The 20,029-nt window shown below is 42.3% G+C and overlaps 2 protein-coding genes across 4 annotated transcripts; both read right to left on the reverse strand.

Annotated features, from left to right (window-relative positions):
* Positions 1-1,195: 1,195 nt before the first annotated feature.
* ruvbl2 (RuvB-like AAA ATPase 2) lies at positions 1,196-7,390 on the reverse strand. Of its 2 annotated transcripts, none has more exons than XM_030746670.1 (14): positions 7,294-7,390; positions 6,529-6,583; positions 6,336-6,391; positions 6,035-6,176; positions 5,745-5,874; positions 5,592-5,658; positions 5,275-5,381; positions 5,061-5,154; positions 4,646-4,864; positions 4,444-4,562; positions 3,659-3,778; positions 3,448-3,577; positions 3,218-3,332; positions 1,196-1,603 (listed from the first exon to the last, which is right to left on the reverse strand). In XM_030746670.1, the coding sequence occupies exons 2-14, from the start codon at positions 6,581-6,583 to the stop codon at positions 1,578-1,580; spliced, it is 1,380 nt and encodes a 459-aa protein (XP_030602530.1). In that variant the 5' UTR covers positions 7,294-7,390; the 3' UTR covers positions 1,196-1,577. The 2 variants fall into 2 exon arrangements, with proteins under 2 accessions (XP_030602530.1, XP_030602531.1); XM_030746671.1 differs by lacking the exon at positions 7,294-7,390 and adding an exon at positions 6,820-6,861.
* Positions 7,391-8,888: 1,498 nt separating this feature from the next.
* ftr83 (finTRIM family, member 83) lies at positions 8,889-13,390 on the reverse strand. Of its 2 annotated transcripts, XM_030746647.1 has the most exons (8): positions 12,739-13,390; positions 12,267-12,362; positions 11,839-12,072; positions 11,537-11,696; positions 11,361-11,417; positions 10,806-10,874; positions 10,322-10,404; positions 9,908-10,044 (listed from the first exon to the last, which is right to left on the reverse strand). In XM_030746647.1, the coding sequence occupies exons 1-7, from the start codon at positions 13,312-13,314 to the stop codon at positions 10,352-10,354; spliced, it is 1,245 nt and encodes a 414-aa protein (XP_030602507.1). In that variant the 5' UTR covers positions 13,315-13,390; the 3' UTR covers positions 9,908-10,044; positions 10,322-10,351. The 2 variants fall into 2 exon arrangements, with proteins under 2 accessions (XP_030602506.1, XP_030602507.1); XM_030746646.1 differs by lacking the exon at positions 10,322-10,404 and having other exon boundaries at positions 8,889-10,044.
* Positions 13,391-20,029: the final 6,639 nt, after the last annotated feature.

The following is a 20,029-nucleotide window of genomic DNA, read 5'->3' on the forward strand; positions in this document are numbered from 1 at the left end:
TCTAACAGCACTTTAACCACTTGTATAACTTCAAAACTACAAGTTAATGCATGACTATGCCATGAATAAACGGGCTACATCATAAACCCCACATGTGACAGCAGAAAGAAAGACAGGATGAGACTTACAGGGTTTAAATATTTGAATACAGAGTACAACTATTTGAATATAATAAAATCTCGGAGTGAGGAAGTGTGACTGCGTCAGTGCCTGCTACCACCTACATTGTGTCAGACTTAGGTATGGACAAGCTGCAGTCATTTACAGGATGAGGTCACACCCGTCAAACGATACACTTAAATGATTCAACAGGAAGATATTTTTAGGCTGCAATGCTGTCCAACTTGTTTACTGAATGCAGAGTAAGAGCTCACATTCATCTCAGCAGCACACCGCATTGTTTCTTGGAATCAATCTAGTCATTGGTTGGAATGAGGTTTACAATAAAGATCTTTGAGCTCCCCCTTGTGGTACCTATTTTAAGTACATTCATAACAATAAGTATGTAAACATTTTTATGCAATTATTCTGAATACTTAAAGGCCATGGATGAATGACTACCTGACAGACAGGCTGCAGTATATGAAAGTGGGCAGTGCTCTGCCTGACTTGGTGATGCATGCTATAGGAGCTTCACAGAGGACTGCACTGTCTCCGTCCCTCTTCCCCTTTACACCTCAGACTTGCAGTACTCTATTTCCTAAGGAAGCTGAGATCCTTGGATGTGTGGAGATTTTCAGCACCATCAGAGCTGGTGAGAACAGACTGAGTAAACTGAGCAGGAAAGCTGGCTCTGTGATTGGCTGCAAACTGGACACTTTTGAAGCTGCAGTGGAGAGGTTACCAAACAAACTCTCCATCATGGATAATCCTGACCAACCTCTGCACCACTACTGGACAGGTGGCAGAGTGCCTTCTCTAACAGACTGACTCAGCTCCGGTGCCACAAGGATAGACACAGGAAATGTTTTGTACCACGTGCTATCACCGTATATAATACACTGTATTTGTCTGGCAGAGAGGGATAACCATTATTCACTATCATTTTGACAACTTTAACAAAATTTCCCAAATAAAGTACCTCATTTCACTTCATTTTTAGTTTTCTACAATGTTTATGTGGACCTGAAATCTTTTTTTATTTGTTAAAATCTGTTTTGCAGCAATCAAGTTTAAAAGGACAAAGAAGAAAGAATCTCTGTGTGCTTTGAAAAGCTTGTTTACTTATTTTCATAAAAATAAACCATGTAAAGATAGGTCAAAAAAAACAATAACAACAAAAAACAGTTAGGGAATGGATATTCACGCTGCAAGGCCACAGTAATGAACAGAAATCAGGTCATTTCAAAATTAAGTTGAATTTCAGTACAAAAAAAACTGTGGAAAAGTGTGGAATTACGGGGAAATTCTGTGGATTCACTCAATTTAAATTTAAATTCTATCTTCAGTCTAATTCAATTAACTCAAAAAGGCTGAAATAAAATTTAGGAAAAACTCCAGTTCTGAACTGACACAAGCCCAGATGACGATCAAAAGCATAAAAACTTCACAGAGTATGAAAACAAGCATCGTCTTCATTACGAGGTGTCCATAGGAGCCAATTCTGAAACATAAAAAAAAAAAAAAAAAAACATCTGTCATTACTCCATCCATCCATCCATCCATCCATCCATCCATCCATGGCTGCTCGATTATGGAAAAAAAAAACATCATAATCACGATTATTTAACATGACTACTCGCTGACTTTGTAAACACACAGTCGAAATCAAAATCAAATTTTGATTAATTGCACAGCCCTACATCCATCTTCTTCCAATAATCTGGGGCCAGGTTGTGGAGGCAGCAGCCTAAGCTGAGAAACTCAGGCCTCCCCCTCCCCAGCCTCCTCCTCCAGCTTACCCAGGGGAACACCGAGGCGTTCCCAGGCCAGCCAATCGATAAAATCTTGGCTGGCCTGATGAGTCCTGCGTCTACCTCGGGGCCTCCTCCTGGTAGGACATGCCCAGAGAACCTCACCCAGGAGGCATCCTAGTCAGATGCCTGAACCACCTCAACTGGCTCCTTTCGATGTGGAGGAGCAGCGGCTCTACTCTGAACCCCTCTCTGATGACTGTATTCGTCACCCTGTCTCTGAGGGAGAGACCAGCTAACCTTGAGAGGAAGTTTCTGCTGCTTCTATACACGATGTAATTGTTTTGGTCACTACCCAAAACTCATAAGAGTAGTGACATAGATTGACTGGTAAATCGATAGCTTTGCTTTTACCCTCAGTTCCCTTTTCACCACAAGGACCGGTGTAGTGTCCGCATCTCTGCAACTGCAGCCTGTCAATCTCCCACTCCCCTCTTCCCTCACTCAAGATACTTTAATTCGTCCATTTGGGCAGCAACTCATCTCGAACCAGGAGTGGGCACTCTTTTCTGGCTGAGGACCACGGCCTCAGACGTATACTATGTTTCCACCGCCGAAGTGCCGGTGCTCGTGCTAGTGCTGATGTCGGTTTCAATGAACCAGCGAAACGCTTAAGAACGAGCCTGCGTTTCCACCGCGCTTCGTGAACTGATCCTTTACATACGAGTAAATCCTGAATCACCTGACGGGTTACCAGAATCGCTTCAAGGCAGTCTGAAAGTCTTTTTCGATGGCCTCGCTGAACTCTTCCCACACCTGAGTTTTTGCTTCAGCCACCACCCGAGCCGCGTTCTGCTTGACCCGCTGGTACCGATCAGGTGCTTACAAAGTCCCACAAGCTAACCAAGCCTGGCAGGACTCCTCCTTCAGCTTGATGGCTCCCTTCACCTCCGGTGTCCACCATCTGGTTTGGGGATTACCACCACGACAGGCACCAACTGCCCTGTAGCAGTAGCTCCGTGCAGCAGCCTCAACAATGGAGGTGCGGAACGTGGTCCTGAGGATTCAATGCTAAGTTCTGCCGAGGTGGGAGCTGAAAGAAAGAATCTTCTTTTCTAGCACTATAGCAGCACTGAGCTGGAAACACTTCTTTTTCACACTGTATTATATTTCACCACAGATCTGTTTTAGCAAGTAAGCTAAAACTGAAACCTTCACTAATTACTCCTCAGAGTAAGTCTGTTTGTTGCTTTTGATTTAACTTAAGCTTGTGTGAATACACTATCGTGGAACTGTTGATGTGTCACAAATGGCAGAGAAACTCTCACATTAACAGAGATACAGAGGATGAAAAGCAAACTCACGTGTTTCATTGAAGAGGAAGGAATCCTGATATTCCTTCATGTACTGAGAGGATCTGGCCTCATCCAGGAACAGAGAGTAAACCCTTTTAATGTCCTCTACCTGAACTTCTGTCCCCTGGAGAAACAAAAGACAAACGCCAGCAACATCAACATTTAAAGAAAGTATGACAAAACTGCTGAAATGTTATTCATACAAAACTCTTGTGCCTGCTTCTTCACACCAAGCTTACCTTGCGTTTGCGACACACCAGTCCTGCAGTGCTGATCAGCTGGATTGCATAGCGCAGTGACGTTTCCATGCCGATACGAGTGAGGACCGTGTGGGCCTCCTCGCTCAGCTCCACATCTTCTTCCTCACATCTGAAATGGAAACATGCAGCTTTATAACCCCTCTGCAGTGGAAGATGGAAACAAAGACCAATTATGGACACATATTGTTACCGGATCTTGAGGATCTGCCTCGTTTCTTTTTCAGTGTAAGGGGAGGTGGCGATGATGAGCAGCCGATCCAGCAGATCGATGGGGATGCCATGAGGGCTCTGATAGTTTGTACCACGGATTCTGTAAGGAAATGAAAGAGTGGCTATACAATGCTGCACATTACAAATGAAACACCAATACAATTAAATATTCTTTTTTATGTGGAACCCTGACTGTAAGGCCTGTTAGACTTCTGCACTGATTCTTTGTAGAGCTACATAGTAACCTACTTGAGTAGCCGACGTCGTTGCCAGGATTTGTGCTTGTGTGAGGTACATTATGTGTTAATTGCCTTGTAGTCGTGTCTCAGTGTTTTATATGTGATACCAGCCAATAGAAACAAATAAAATGCTGGGACTCCACTCTTTGTTGTGGTCATTTTTTTTCTCCTGAAGTACCTAAAGTTTTTCTACTTGGATGTTAGAAGTAGTTTTGTAACAATAGCTCAGGAGTACAACTGGTTTACATCACTGACCCAGATTACAAAGTAATAGCAGCCTCACTAGGTTTACATATGTATTAAATATTTAGGATTTCTAAAATAATGAAAATATTTCATTCCAGCAGCATGATAGTAGAAAGCATTTACAGCATGTTAAGGTCCACAAGTACAAGACTGTGAGAAATTAAATGAACAAACCCAAAAAAGGGTACCACACATAAAAATAACATTCATTCATAAAGAAAACAACAAAAAAATGACCAGAGTGGAGCAAGTGAAAAACTCAGGTGTGCAAAAACAGTACCGAGTGATGCCTCTGTTGGTGGCCATTATAAGAACTGGGGACAGGTCACTCTCCAGGGCACGGTTCAAGAAGGAAAAGCACTCCATGTCCAGCATATGCACCTCATCAATAAATAACACCTACACCCACAAAGAAAGAAAAGAGTTAAGCACAAACATATAAAAAAGTAAATACAAGCCTACAGACACACACTCAAACTTACCCCTGGAATGATCTCTGCCTTTCCTTCTTCCCTCCACTCACACACTTTAGCATTAATCTGCTCGCGCACTTCAGACTTGATCTCTCCGGTGTCTCCAGAGAAGAGCGCCAGGAAGCCTTGTGTGCGACTGTTAATGACGTCTATCTCATGGAGGGACACTGTGTGGACCACCTCTTTCCTCTTCTGTAGCTCTCCCTCTGGACACTGTACAAACTGTGTCTATTCACAAAACAGAGTGGCATTATACAGTAGTAAGCTTATGATAACAGGTTTTATTAATCTGCAAGACGAATGGACACAAAGGAACTCCATCTTATCCTCATGCATTTTAAGAATCTGCCAATACAGTGACTTTATTAGTGTGAAACTCTCAGGTGAGTTACAACAGAAAGATTTTGGTGATGTGACAGCATACCTGAGCTCCCATGGCATCATAGTCTCTGGCTCTGGTGAAAGAGCGGCCCAACTTGGTGATCTTGCCAGTGGCTTTATCAATAGTGATAACATCTCTGAGGAAAGAAAAAACAGAAGAATAGCTCAGATGAGATGTGGCTACTGTGCAAGCCTGAGTGAGACTGTGAAAATTTATATATAACAGATCCTGTTAAAAGATCAACTAATGAACTTACCCGGCTTGCACCTTCTCTTTACTCAAACTGTCAATCATCTTGTTGCCCAAGTCATAGACTGTCTCCATCTCAGTAGTCTTTAGCGTCAGCTTACCCACCTTTGCACCCTGGTCCAAAGAACAGAATGTTCAATAAATTATATAAAGTCTATAGAAACAGCTCTACAATAGTATTTATAGATTCATTAGCTTTCTTCTACACATAACAGCAGTACTGCCTGCCTTGTATCATTACCAAAGGTGTGACTGGTAAAATATTTTCCAACGAAACCACACAGAAAGACTGGGTTAACTAAATTATGACTCTGAGCTGCCTACCGTTCCTGTGGCTGGTCTGTCGATCTGGATTTCTACCACCTCTCCTTCAATAATCTCTGTTTCTTCTCTGTAAAAAAACAAATAAACAGTTAATAACAGTTATTTTCATATAAGAAGATTTACCAAACCCTATTTGTATATTTGCGCACTCACTTGATCCTCACTCCGATGGCTTTTCTAAAAGCTTGGCTAAGTGCCTCCGTCTTGCTCATCTCCAAGGAGAAGATTTCACTACCAGCCAGTGCTGTAAAAGGTGTATCAAGGCCAAGAGACTGGGCGATGCCTGCATTAAAAACAAAGCGTCGGGTGAACCTATGCTCTGCCAATCAAGCTGGGAGCAGGAACTCTTGTCTTGACAAAAACATGCCTTAAGCCAATTACATCAACGCAAGGAAACAGGAGGATGATATTATGTTCTGGAACGCCTCCAATGCAGCCCTTACCCATAGCAATTGCAGTCTTTCCTGTGCCAGGCTGGCCAGCGATCAGTACTGCCCTGCCAGCAATGTGGCCATCTTTGATCATCTCCAAGATGACCCCCGCAGCTCGACGGGAGGCCAGCTGGCCAACCATCCCCTGAGAAACCTGCAGGTGAACAGGAACAGGTTTCACATACACATGTAAAGGAACATCTCCAATATACCCAAGGATATTTAACTTAAAAATTTAAGCTCATCCAAGCCTATTACATGTTCCATTGGAATGAAAGCTGGAAAGTGTCACAGTTAAGAGACTTAATGTTACCTGTCTTGGCTCCAAAGCATCATCCAGACCAAGGCCACGAATGTGAGAATGCGCCCCTAAACCAAAGGTGAAAATATACATAAAATAACTTAAGTCACAGGAAATAAATATTAAAAACAGGTACCACAGGTATCTATTATGGCTACCACACAGTAAACAATCAAAATAATTTGCATCCAGGTCTCAGTCATACCAATTCTCTCAATTCGTGTGATGTCACGAACCTCTGGAACCTTTGTATTTGCCATCTGTAAAAGCAGACAAATCATTGATTCATAAAAGATTCATCAGCCACTATAAACTGATCTTGCAGTTTCCTACCCCACTTCTTAATAAAAAGGCATATGTCTTTCATTGAAATAGCTGGATCAAACCCTAACTGCATCACACTGTATGTCAGAATGTCTAACGACAGGTAACTAAAAATATTAGCTATTCTACTGTATTTAAAAAAAAAAAAAAGCACTGTTAGAAAAACCCCCACCACAGTATTAAGCTGGATAAGTTGTTAAACAGTTAACTTGTTAGAAGAGCTTGTCCTGGTCAGCTTGTTGTCATAGTGACACACTTGCACGTATACCACAACAGAGTGCCGCACGTTACATTAGCCAATTTTCTGAGGCTTTTTATTCCTCATACTTTGATTTTCTTTAAAAAAGGAACGGAAAGCTCAAGTGTCACCATAACACGCATTTAATAAAGTGGTACACGAAATGTACAAGTCTCATCTGACCCTAACTTAACAGAGCAAGGATAGCGACAAACAATGCTAACGCCAGCTAATGTTGTGTTAGCGGATCGGCTAGCTCCATTCAAAGCTTTTTGCCTTCAGTAACTCCTGCTCAGCGCGACGAAGACGTGATGCTTAGCAGAACACGAAACGATTAACTTACAGGACGTAACACCACGGTGTGGAACACTGGAGTTAACGCTTCTTATAATGATCGTCCACACTCACCTGCACGGCCGCGCTTGTGAAAACGTGAGAATGCAGCGCTTCTTTCTGGTGGTGCGCAGGGTAAATGTGTCCGTACAGAAACAGTGCCTTCAATTGTTTTTGCTCTCGGGGTTGACTGCCCTCTGTGGAAGCAGTGGTAAATGACACGAAGAGCTGGTTACTTGTTGATTTCAGGATGTTTCTGTGTTTTCTATCTGTGATTTGCTTATATTAGTAAACTGATTGTAGCCAACAGGATTTATGTAGAGGTTATATGAAAAACAAAGAAATGACCTGTTTTGCAAGCATCTTTGTGCCTGTGTTATTGTACCCACATTATAATCATTCCAGTCCTTTTTGGACATTTCAAATATCTTAATAAAGCTGTGATGTATTTGTAGAAGCTGTCACCGCAGTGAGCAGGCACAGTGAAAGTCTTGCCAAGTAGTACTGCAGATGTTTGGCCACCAGAGGTAGCAAGACCCCCAGGTTATGTTTAAGGTTTAAGAATTTAGTTTCAAGAGAAGCTGAAGCCAAGGTTTTAGTGGCATTGATGGCAGATAAATGTTTGCCAGCATCTTTCTCCTTTTCATCAGCTTATTGTATATAAAAGGCTTTTTCAGTTTTTGCCCCAAACACTCATATCCTCTCTACCAGAACTTTCAAGTTTCACCTGAAGGCCCAGGGTTGTGTTTCTTGGTTTTTCTCATTGTTCAGGTTCTCAGTTTGTTGTAGTTTTGCATGCCAGGTTTGAGTTTAGTTATTGCTTTTCATTCTGTTTTCCTGGGTCCTTGTCTTCCTGCGTCTGTGTTCCTGTGTTTGTTTCTCCCTTGTGTTGGGGTGCCTCTTGTGTCTTTTATTCCTCGCGTTCTGTTAAGTCTGCGTGCCATGGTTGGTCACTTCCTGTTTTATTTTGACAGTCTTGTGTTCCCTGTGCTTTGTTTAGTTTCACTTCCTCTGTGTCATTAGCTTCATTTGTTTCACCTGTTGTTGCCTGTTGTTTCCACTCTCCCTGATTTCCTTGTGTGTATTTAAGCCCTCGGGTTTTCTCTGTTCTTTGTTGTGGTGGTGTCTGTGTTTCTCGCCCTTGTTTCCTAGTTTAGGCCTTTGAGTTTTCGTTTCTCCCAGGCTTGGTGTTTTGCCTTTTAGTGCAGCCTTGTTTGAGATTCTGGTTTTTGTATTTTGTGTTTTTGTTCCTTTGTACCTTCAGCAAATAAATCATGTGTTGAGTTTAGTTTTGTCTCGTGTCCTGCATTTGGGTTCATCCCTTCCCACCACACAGCCCACATACGACACTCGGATTGAATAGTTTTATCTTCTAAGCTGATCAAGGAGAGCTCAAGTAACAAGTTTTGCAGCTCCTGAGTTTCTACACAAAAAATGATTAATTCAAAACTTTTTAATGAAGAAGCTGGTGAAACATTTCTTTCTACAGACTTGATCATACTTTCATTCTGCACAATGAGTCTCAAGTTTCTCAGAAACCTCTTATCTACACATCACCTGTTCCTGTACAGTTCCTTCCAGACCTCTCAGAGTGCCACAAAATCAACACCGCTTTCCAAAAACTGCTTTAACCACACACAAACACACTAGTCCACACTCAAAATTTGGGTCCATTTTACTTTATTACATTTATTTTACTGTTAGTGATGGTAACAGTATAATACATTTGTACAGCAATTTTGTAGGGTAATGCGGGGACATGTCTTACTTTTAAAAATCCCTTGAGTGCTTTCTGATCTTACAGATCAGGAAACTAGACCATAGAGGCTGAGAGCTGATTAGCTTGAAGAGTGAGTTAGGAAACTTGCCATCATAGAAGAAAGGAGAGAAAAAAAAAACAAAACAAATATCACAGCTTATGCTTGTTAGCAAATGTTTATTGATCAAAAAAAGGTATATCATAAATGGTGATCACTTAGCACATAGGTTCATTGTTTTGAATTGTAGTGTAAAATATGCATGTACTATATCATTTTTGAATTATAGTGTAACTGCTCATTGACTTTCTACACTTAATTTGACATTGAACACATGATGATTTGTAGAATATTTGCTCATCAAGCATAGTTTCCCCATCAACACATAATGAACTGTGTAAAAAAAATAACATAACTTTTAATATTGAGGGAAAAGCTAAACAAAAGCTTTTATTTTTAATCAGAATAGCAGTATTTTATATCATTCCACACCAAAAGCCTATTCACTGTTGTACATTGATCTTTGGGTATGTGTTACTTAATCACAGCTGGGTGATGGTGATGGCTGACTCATACCAAACCCAGAAGCCTGGATAGACAGGTTCACTAAAGTTGGCCTTAAAGCGGTGGATCAGAGACATGGTTTCCCCAACAGCGTAGAACGAGAGCGCACCCCCAGCATGATCCAGGTAAACGCCGATGCGGGAGGCGTAGGGTGCATTGACCTCTATTTGGTCCTTGTTGTGGCGGGCTGAGTAGCTGGAATCAGAGCAGAATAGGCTCCATGACTTGCGGTTGTAGCCGATGCGGCAGCTGTCACCGTAGCCCGTTCTCTTGATGCCTTTGTAGCTGATTCCGATGGAGGCCCCCTCCCCACTCCAGTCTACCTCCCAGTAGTAGGCGCCTTCAGCGAGTGGCTCTTTACACAAGACCTGGGGCAGGGAGTCAAATCTGGCAGGGCTGTCAGGGTAAGCCTGGGGGTCTCTCTTGAGGGCAGCTTTTCTGTTCCCTCGTGACAAGTAGAGCTGTCTGTAGGCTGTGTCTGGGTCCAGAGTGAGCTGGCAAGCATCTGATGGATGGAAGATAAGTTAATCATTTACTTAACAAGGGGAAGTGCTTGCCTTCAATTACTCTAGGTTAAATGTAAATGAGGAAACCAAAGAACGCCAAAGCTTCTGTTTTACACCAGCTGAAGCACCCCTCTCCAATGCACCGGCAGAGTGTAATTAACATGTCTCATTGTGGTAGAAGATTAACTAACAACTGCAAAACATGCTTTGAAGGAAAAGTGGGAGACCCTCTGGCTGCACACAGAAATCAGAATAGTCACAGGAGTTAGATGTCACCTGACTGCTGTGTACCGCCAACTCTGCAGGTCATAGTTGGTGGGACATCCGATGCCCTCGGCTAGATCTGCTCGGCCTATGATCTGGAATGCCAAAAGGTGTCAGACACTGTTTGTGAGTTTGACCACAAACAGAATTCCACCTTACAAATACTATCTTTAGCTGCAAGGTGAGACTTACAACCTTAATGACTATTCAATTCTTCCCAGTGTCGAAGATAGTTTGTAGATAATGCATCCAAAACAAGAGCTCAGGTTTCAGGAGATTAAACTGCAACTTAAGTAAAACATGACCTAGGTGTACGATATCTGCAGCAAATCAGTCCCAATCTCTGCCAACACTGTGGGACAAATAATAGCTTCTAAGATCAGATTTTGTGGCCAACCACAGGGTCTGACAGAGAACCTCATCAGCATCTAATTTGCGTCATGCAGCGAACCAAGCAGAGAGAGCAGAAAACAGTATCAGAGGAGCTGAGACTCACATCTCATGAAGTCGTCCCTGTACTGCGGTTCTTTGAAAGGCATAGACTTGTACATGGGAGCTTCATCGCCTGTGACAGGAGAGACACAGAAAATAAGAATTTAAGAATTTTTTACAAAGAATTATTCCCATTAGACTACCAACAACACTGCACAATGCATGTGCTATAATGAAGGGAGAGTGAAACAGTTAACATGTGGGAGTGGTAATATTCTTGTTCATAATGTCACACTATCAATGATCAGGCAAATCAGCACATTTCTGTTTCAGAGGTGTGTTTAACCTGTTAGGTTGACATTGCTGATAAAAGCAAACATTGAGCAGCACTGAGTGATCTCAACATACTAAAGCAATCTAACAGGAGAACAGAAAGAAATGGGGTCTAATTATGCAAGATTTGAACTATGAGTCAGTATCATTTCCGAGTATCATATCTTGTGGCTTTGTGGACTGACTAAATCTGACTATCTGTACTATTTTTATTCCTACCCACACTCATTGTTGTATGTATGAGCAATAAGACAGTCAAGATCAATTTCTTGAAAGGCCGACTCACTTTTTATTGATTGTTTCTTTTTAGCATCATCCAGTTCACAGAAGGTCATTTTGTTAACTGCAAATGAACAAAAAAAAGTTATTTAGTTTCAGTGGCCACATTTTCTTAACATGTTCAAAATTATACAGTGAGATTAAAATGACATCATCAGATCTCAGTGCTGTCTTCACACTCACCTGACTTGGCTACCTTAACCAGTTCCTCGTTGCTGAATTCGTTCAGATGCTGTTTCATCTCGGAGACGGCCTTAGACACTGGGCCGAAGGAGAAGTAAGGGTTGACGCTCACTGACGGCAGCTCCTCGGCCTCTGTTTGGGCTATCAGCATGTGGTAACTCTAATGACAAAAAATAGCAACAGTACTAAGATAATCTAATGGCTTATATTTGTTTTTCTTCCAAGTTTTAATTTTAATTATAGATCGATCCGCAATCTTACTGAACATGCCTTCATGATCCTGTTTAGTGGCTGCTGCTTACCTGGATGAAGTGGATGTGGTCCTCGGTGCGGGACAGCTGAGTGATCTCGTTGTCTCTCTTCTTCAGGTCGGCAATCTCATTGGTCAGACGCTCCAAATGGCCTTCGGCGTTGTTGAGTGCTGCCCTCTTGTTGGAGGATATCAGCTTGGCCATCTCTTGCTGCAGCCTCTCAATGGAGTGCATCATGTCGCCAAACATCTTTTCACATTCCTGAAGTGCCCTCTGGGCTGAGGTCTGCACAGGAAACATGTGGTTATGTCATAAGTCAACTTGGTGTCACACTGGTTTTTACCAGCACACAGAAAGGAGCCGTTATTACTCCTGCAAGAAGGAATGCCGCCAGTGTTGTTAGCTGATGTAAGTTTCCATTCAGTCTGTAGCAGTCAGTGTGCTCATTTCTGTCTGATGGGTAATAATGGTGCACAAACCTTGAGAGCATCCACTGCTTGTTTTAGTTCCTCCATCTGCTTGAGACGATCGTGAATCCTCTCCTGGATCTCAGCCTGAGTGGCACCCAGCCGTTGCTAAGTGTTAAACAATGGGTAATGTTTGTGATTATTATGGCAACAGCTTCACACATAAGCAGCTCAAATGAATTAAATCGTCTAATCGAGACTTTTTTGACTGAAATGTTTTAAATTCAGCTCAAAGCTGCCACCGGAAGCCAACAGCTCTATCTTTGTATGTATGGAAAATGGGCCTCGACTGTTCGCTGCTCTTTCATGCTTTATGTCCCACCCTTTCAGTGTTATAGTAAACCAAGTTACAACTTTAAATCATAAATAACAATATCTAATTTTTTAAAATAATTATTTGTCATGTTGAGAAAAGCCCATTTTAGCTTTATTAGTGTCCCTGATATTAAGCCAGTGGAAGGCAGCTAAGGAGCGTGTTACCCACCTGTTCGTCAGATCTCTCCTGTTCAGCTGATACCATGTCGTGCCCTTTGTGTTCTTTCACTGTACACAGCACACAGATACACATCTGGTCAGTGCGACAGAACAGCTCCAGACCCTTCTGATGCTGCGGACAGATCTGCCTGTCCAGGTGGCCGATTTCGTCCACCAGCTTGTGCCTCTTAAAAGTGGCTGACTCGTAGTGAGGCTTGAGATGCTTCTCGCAGTAGGACGCCAGACACATCAGGCAGGTCTTGATGGCTTTTTGCTTTTTACCGATGCAGATGTCACAGCCTACGTCCTGGGGTCCGGCGTAGTTGTAGTCAGGGGACGGAGGTGGAGGTGGAAAGGAGTCGGCGTTGCGTTGGAGCGTGGAGCTCCTGGAGCTTCCCATGCGCCTCGGAGTGGGCCTCTTGTTGTAGGTGACCCTGCACTCTGGGCAGAGGAACGAGCCCGTGTGTTCAGCATGGTCCCAGTATGTCTTCAGGCAGATGGAGCAAAACACATGGCCACATGGGATGGACACAGGGTCCCTGAGATATTCCTTACAAAGGTAGCAGGTGTCTTGGTCGAAAGACATGGAGACAATCTGGTTCTATTCCCTCTAATGCTGAGTAGGTGATGTGAAGGCAGAGCCTTACTTGTGTAAGAACAGTGGCGACTGGAGTGGCTGTACAGGTAGTATGAGTGCATTTTATATAGAGTAAACAGAGAGGCAGGATAAACTGGTTGAGCCGAAACCAGTAAAACAAGGGCGGAGAAAGAAAAGGACACAGTGAGTTCCTCTATGTGTTACAGAATGCTAAGAGAATGAATGAAATGTGTGATTTGAAGATACAAGTTTTGATCTAAAGAGTTGGATGCAGTTGCTGTAGTTTGTTGCAGTTTCGATTTATTACATTTTGACACCATAAAAAAACAAAAGGACGAACTAGACAAACATTAAAGATTTCAAACACTTTTGAGCTGAAAAGATGCGCAATTAAACCATAAAAAGTAATATTTACAATAATTAAAGTATTATTTGCTACCTAATATAAGTGAAAGAAAAAATATGAAAATAAAATCTAAAATAATCAAAGTAGAGTAATGAGTGTGTCACACTCCACACTTCAGGGTCTCCTAATTGCTGAGTGTCAAAGATTTATTGGAGGCAGACTGTTCTCTTTGGGCATGCAATGATTCCCACTAACGTCACAATGCAAAGTGACCTCTAAATATAGAGGGGTTTTTTTTCTTCCTATGCTTTAAGTAACCATAATGCAGCCCATATTGTAGTGAGTCTTTTTAGTGTGAGAAACTGAAAATAGATGAAATGAAAAATAACCTTTCTGTTAGCTTGGGCCAGATTGAATCTGTTGGTCTTCTTGAGGCACTGCAATGTTGACTTCACCTGTGACCAGTTAATTATTAACTGCGTTTACTTTGCATTGCATTACTGCTGATTTCCTCTGACAGGATGTCCACAGTTTTCTTAACCCAACACTGAATTCCTGTTACACATAAACTAAATTGTAAAAGCGTCCACCAATAAGAACCTAAAGCAATTACTAATAATCTTTCATCGTCTTCACAAAAACACTTTCCTCCATATATTTCACTTTAGAGCGAACACACCTCCCAGCCAGGACGGAGTTTCGGGGCTAGATAGGAATGCAACTACACTTGATAGCCCAGATAACAGGAGGGCCAAGAAAGCCTGCTTAAAAGATTCCATTGTGTGAGAGCCAGCAGGACCTAAACAGAGTGCCAGCGTTACAGGGTCTGCTGTGTGTGAACAACAGTAACTGCAGCTGACATGTATGACCAAATGTAGCATAATTATTTAACCCGAAATTCTACTCACTGTGGTTGTACGCTTCCACTGGGACTTGGTGACTCGATAATGGAATGAAAGCAATAAGTAATAAGCAATATCATGAATATCCAAATGTGATATGAATTTGGTTCATAAAAATATAAAAATTACAAATTTTATTTCAAGTTCATTGCTTCATTTGACATTCAGAAAGGGCTTCTGTCACTGATCTGGGCAATATTGCAGATTTGCTACAGACATAGTTACATAGTTAGTAATAGGGCTTGTCTGATCATAATCTGATTCCATACCAGTAACTAACAACACACCCTTCTAAAGTTACAGCGGAATTTGCGGTGATGCAACAAGAAAGCTGATTTTACTGTTGTTACATATTACATTTTGCCATTTTCTTTTATTGTTCCTTTTCTCCCTGTTTTAGCCTGGCGGTGGACTTTGTGTTCATAAAATAAAAATACTCTTCTTGTTTTGCTTTGGAGGAGAAAAACTCACGTGTCTGTGTGGAATTATGAGACACACAATATTTCACCTTGTCTTCTGCACATGCTTTCATTTTTTTATATGCCTATTAACCAGTTCCAGCAACCACAATGATAGGAGCAAGAAGATCAAAAACATCTGTCAAAGTTTATTCCTTCCATGTGACCCGATCTCTTCTTCGAGGGGTGTGTTCCAAAAACACAAACAGTGCTGAGATCTGAGGTTCTTTTGAAGCATCGGTTCTCTCACGTTGTGATTCAGTTTTCATATGCAGTGCTAAAAAACAAAGCACTCTCAGCCATCACAGTGTAACACAAAGTTAAACTTTGAGGGTATCAATCTGTCCGGTTAGGAAGTGTAAACCATTATGAATCCATTTTGCCTACTTTGGCACAGATGAAAGTGACAACAGGTGCACTGGAGAGGCAACAACAACAACAAAAAAGAGAACAGCTTTGCAGACGATGGCCACAGACCACTGCTCTCCTCATCTCTCCTGACTGATTTTTTTCTAGTTTTGCTTTTTGCCTGCAGCCCATTCAGGTTGCACAAGTCTCCCAGGAAGCTTGTTCTCTTCATCTGAATACAACAACCTCACTGGGTGAACCCATCCAAGTGACCTCTTCAGCCTCAGCAGACTGCCGGTTTCCCCAACTCCACAAACAGTACAACCAAAACTAGCATCATTGCCTAACAATGAGGCACAAGATTGTTAACCAATCAATTATGATTGTGCACCAAAATTTACTGGACCCAAGGAGCTGACAAAACAACTGATGACAGTTAAAGTGAGTTTATTTGCAGTGTACAGTTGTGGTCCGGCTGAAAGAGGTTTGACAGAGGACTGGCCAGGGTTTAAGGTGTGTGTGAAAGTGACGGAGAGTGGGCAGACAGGTAAGAGTCCAAGAGCTGCTGAGACCTGATGGTGTGGCTGAGAGGCTGCGAGAGTGGTGAGTATTCACAGGAGAAGGGAGGTGCGGAGCAAAGTCCTTAAAGTGGGAGATTACTTTACAGGTAAGTACAAGAGCAAGGTATAACGAGGTGAGGCATTTTACCACTAAAGGTGATTGGACAATCTGACGGGAACCACAGCCACAGATGAGCTTAAAAAACACAGCCCTCAGATAAGTAGATGACTACCAGGTGTGCAAGAACAGCACAGCTCCATCCCAAAGGTGGAGAGGAGCTCAGCCAGCCCAGTCATCCACCTAAAAGAGAGAAAACAAAAACATAGCCACTACAGCACCCACCCACCCCCAAACAGACACCCCCAGGTGGCCAACCAGGTTTGTCCGGATATAGCCTGTTGGACAACGTTCAGGAAGGGGTCCAAGATGAAGGAGCGAGGGATCCGAGAATGCTCCTCTGGATCGTAACACTCCCAATCTACCAAAAACTGGAGGCCGGAATTCGGCTGCACATCCGGAATTTGGCTGACTAGTGGGAGACGGGGGGACGTCTGGAGGACACAGAGGGCTGACAGTTACAGGCTTTAGCTGAGAATCATGGAAAGCAGGGTGAATCCACATGAATAGAGGAAGCTTGAGATGTATGGCAGAAAGATTTATGATCTTATCAATGTCAAGGACCAAGATATATATGAGCTAGTATGTGAGGGATAGCTTTTAAAGGAATGTCTTTTGAGGGCAACCAGACTTTCTGACCTGAAAGATACTGCGGGGCCAGAGTCCTCCTCCTGTTGGCCATGCACTGGTTCTGTTCTGCCATACTGAGAAGAGCCTTTTTGGTCAGCCTCTATAGGCAGCAGCAGCAGCGCAGGTGATGTTGCATGGAGGGTATGCAGATTTAATTCTTCTGTATGCCTGGGGTGATAGGCAAATGTAGCTGTGTGGACCCAGTGCATTACCTTAGAATGGACGGAGGAGGGAATGAACAGATAGCTGGGGATCCAGCACAAGGGTCATTCTGCTGGACTTGGCAAAACTGAACCATCCAAAAAAACGACTGCCACCTAGCCTGTCGGAGTTGAGATGTGTTGGGGATTGTGGGTAAGCCAAGTTCTTATGATCAGTCCATACTAGAAAAGGTTTCTCTGCTGTCTCCAGCCAATCCCTGCATTCCTCCAAAGCTAACTTTAAGGCTAACGACTCCAAGTTCCCCACATCATAGTTTCTTTCTGCAGGTGTTAATCTCTTGGATAAGGATGCACAAGGAAGCAGATTAAAATCTGGGTCCAACCCAGAGTCTGAGGTGTCCACTTAAACCACAAACTGTTTGCGGGCGTCCAGATGAACCAGAACAGGAACTGAGCTGAATTGAACTTCTCCTTGATTTTCTGAAATGCTAGGTCTGCTTTGGTTGTCCACAGAAAAGACCTGGAAATAGAGGTTAAACCAATCAGGGGTAAAGCAATCAGGCTTCATTTACAAGTAACACAGTGATAATAACGGGAAAGCCCAGGAAGCACTGCAGCTGCTTCTTTTAGGTGAGTGTAGGCCAGTTTGTGTGACTTTGACTTTCTCTGGGTCCGTCTTTACCTGCCCACTTTCGTGGATGAGGCCCAAAAAGTTAACAGAGTTAGCATGAAATTCACACTTTTCCACTTTGATAAACTGTTTGTTTTCAAGGAGTCTTTGCAGTACTTGCCATACTGATCAGGAGATCTAGGTAAAAAAACACAAAAATATTCAAAAAGTCTCTCAGGACATCATTAATGAGCACCTGAAACACAGCTGGAGCATTCATGAGGCAAGAAGGCATGACCACATACTCAAACTGGCCCCGCGGAATGTTTAAATGCTGTTTTCCATTCATTCCCCTCCCTGATGCAGACTAGGTGTTAAGCATTCTGGAGGTCAAGTTTTCTGAAGACTGTTGCTTGATGTAATGGTTCAAAGGCCGAAGGGATTAGAGGAAGTGGATATTTATTTTTCATAGTTGAGTACCTCGTAAGGCCGCAGGTTATCCAGGAGCTCATCGATGCCCTGATCCAGGTCCTGAAGGACGTCATCCAGGATACCATCCACCTGCATCCGGAGCATGCTTCATTGTTTGGTGTGTACACAGCTACATGGGGGCCACACACTCTATTGAGCCACACCTGTGATTTTCAGTGTGATTTTACATCATTTTGTTCTATGAAATTACACTATATATATATATATATATATTACATCAATAACAAACCATGCACACAATCTTTTTTTATTTTACATTAAATTTGTCCATAATTATCCCGACAAATAAAAAATATGGCACTCCTTTGCTTTTGAGTCAGTCCCATACAGATGGCTTTTTGCACATCTGCCATCTGCATGCTGTGATGCACCGTTTTTTCCTGCATCCTGCCAATGTCTATTTCTGCAAACTTTTATTTTGTGTATACACTGACAACTGAGTCCTGCACATCTCTTTAAATATTTCTTCTTTTTTTTTTTTTAAATCACTCACACTCAGTGAAATGGGTGCTTGTTGCCTTTGAGCAAACAGCCATTTGTGTTCTCCTGCACTCAAGAAACAATGCTCAGTGCACTTTAATAAAGGGTGACCTTTCCCCTTGAACTTGAAAATATATGACTGTGAATGATTGTGGAGTTTCGGTCTGCTTTGTTGAAGAAAACAGTCTGATAACACGCCTGCCACTCAAATCTCAGTAAATAAAAAACTAGCATGCTTTAGAGTGAAGTACAGAACATGTTTGAGCAAACTTGTGCTTTCACTCTTCTAACATGCACTCTCATTTAAAACCTCAGCTTGATTCAAAGGGTTTTTTTTCCCCCTTGGATGTCCTGTTCTCCACAAACAGGTGGTTAATCTGTAAGCACAGAGTACTCCCTTTATTCTGGAGGAAGGAAGGAAAAACTGGCTTATCAGAAACCTGACCAAATATGGGGAGGTGAAACTACCTAGTGTATGAAGTAATGCGAGATATAAAATTGAAGGTGGAGCAAATGTCCCATTTACAACCTTAAGATTACCTTTCTACATAATTCCAGATCAGGCAAAAATATATTGCAAAGCTTTATTTGAAAAGAAGTTTATGTTTGTATGTTTTTTGCTTTGTTTTTTTACATTCTGCACTTTCAAAGGAATTCTAAGCAGCAGACTGAAAAAAAGCATGTGAATTGGACATTAGTATTAGTTGAAAGCAGTAGATTAGGCCTAATTGAAATGCTAATGCGAGGGCTATGATGTCAGCAGACACTTCATGCTGTGGAGAGAGTCAGGGTCTCCTCAGGAGTTTTTTCCCCTGGCTTGTTCTATAATAGTAATACATGCAGGAATTATGAGAGGGACATTTTGTGCTTTGAAAAAAAATCACCACATGAATGAGACACACACACAATTACGCAAGACATGCACTGTAACAACAACTGGACATGACAGGAATGTTCTATTTGTGTATGCCCACGTGCACGCATTCATGCAAACATTTGCTGTTTCAAACATATTTTCTTACTGCTGAACAAATAGATACTAACCACATATCTACGGATCCAAATTGCTGTGTAACAAGTGGACAGACTAGTCCGGCTGGTTACAGAGCAAATACTACAACTGTGAACTTAGTACCAACTTTTAAATGGCAAAAGAATCAAGCAGAGATGTTTGAAGTCATTCTCAAACTCTGTTCGAGCTCTCAGTGTCTCTGTGTTTGTTTATTGGGTGGTCCCTGAAATTCCTACAGTACCTTAGGCTGCATGCATGTTTGTCGGACTATAACCGGTTCAAGACAATGGTGATTCTGTGTGACAACAATAGGTGGAAATACAGCTGCCAAGAAGTGTGTGCGCAGTTCAGTCCCAGATGAGCCACATGAGAAATCTGAGTGAAAGAAGAGGAAGCTGCAGGGAAATGGAAACATTTTCTTGCACATTTATTATCACAGCTTTTGTGTTTTAGATTTCATTCATACTCTTTCACTTCAGTTCTCTCTGCCCTCTCCTGTCTGCCCGCCTTCTCCCTTTTGCTCTTTTTTCCCTCTCCCTCCTTATTCAACCTGCTTATCTGAACTGGGCAGGGCTCAATATAGGAG

Source organism: Archocentrus centrarchus, chromosome 14, assembly GCF_007364275.1.
Source record: "Archocentrus centrarchus isolate MPI-CPG fArcCen1 chromosome 14, fArcCen1, whole genome shotgun sequence".
Taxonomy (NCBI): Eukaryota; Metazoa; Chordata; class Actinopteri; order Cichliformes; family Cichlidae; genus Archocentrus; species Archocentrus centrarchus.

Excerpts from the sequence above, each read along its gene's own strand:
- ruvbl2 (XM_030746670.1), bottom strand. The coding sequence starts at position 6,583 with ATGGCAAATACAAAGGTTCCAGAGGTTCGTGACATCACACGAATTGAG. Across the intron at positions 6,392-6,528 it reads CACACGAATTGAGAGAATTG|GGGCGCATTCTCACATTCGT; the intron begins GTATGACTGAGA and ends CCTTTGGTTTAG. Across the intron at positions 5,659-5,744 it reads GCCATCGGAGTGAGGATCAA|AGAAGAAACAGAGATTATTG; the intron begins GTGAGTGCGCAA and ends GTTTTTTTACAG.
- ftr83 (XM_030746646.1), bottom strand. The coding sequence starts at position 13,314 with ATGTCTTTCGACCAAGACACCTGCTACCTTTGTAAGGAATATCTCAGG. Across the intron at positions 11,418-11,536 it reads GGTTAAGGTAGCCAAGTCAG|TTAACAAAATGACCTTCTGT; the intron begins GTGAGTGTGAAG and ends GTTCATTTGCAG. Across the intron at positions 10,875-11,360 it reads AAAGAAACAATCAATAAAAA|GCGATGAAGCTCCCATGTAC; the intron begins GTGAGTCGGCCT and ends CTCCTGTCACAG.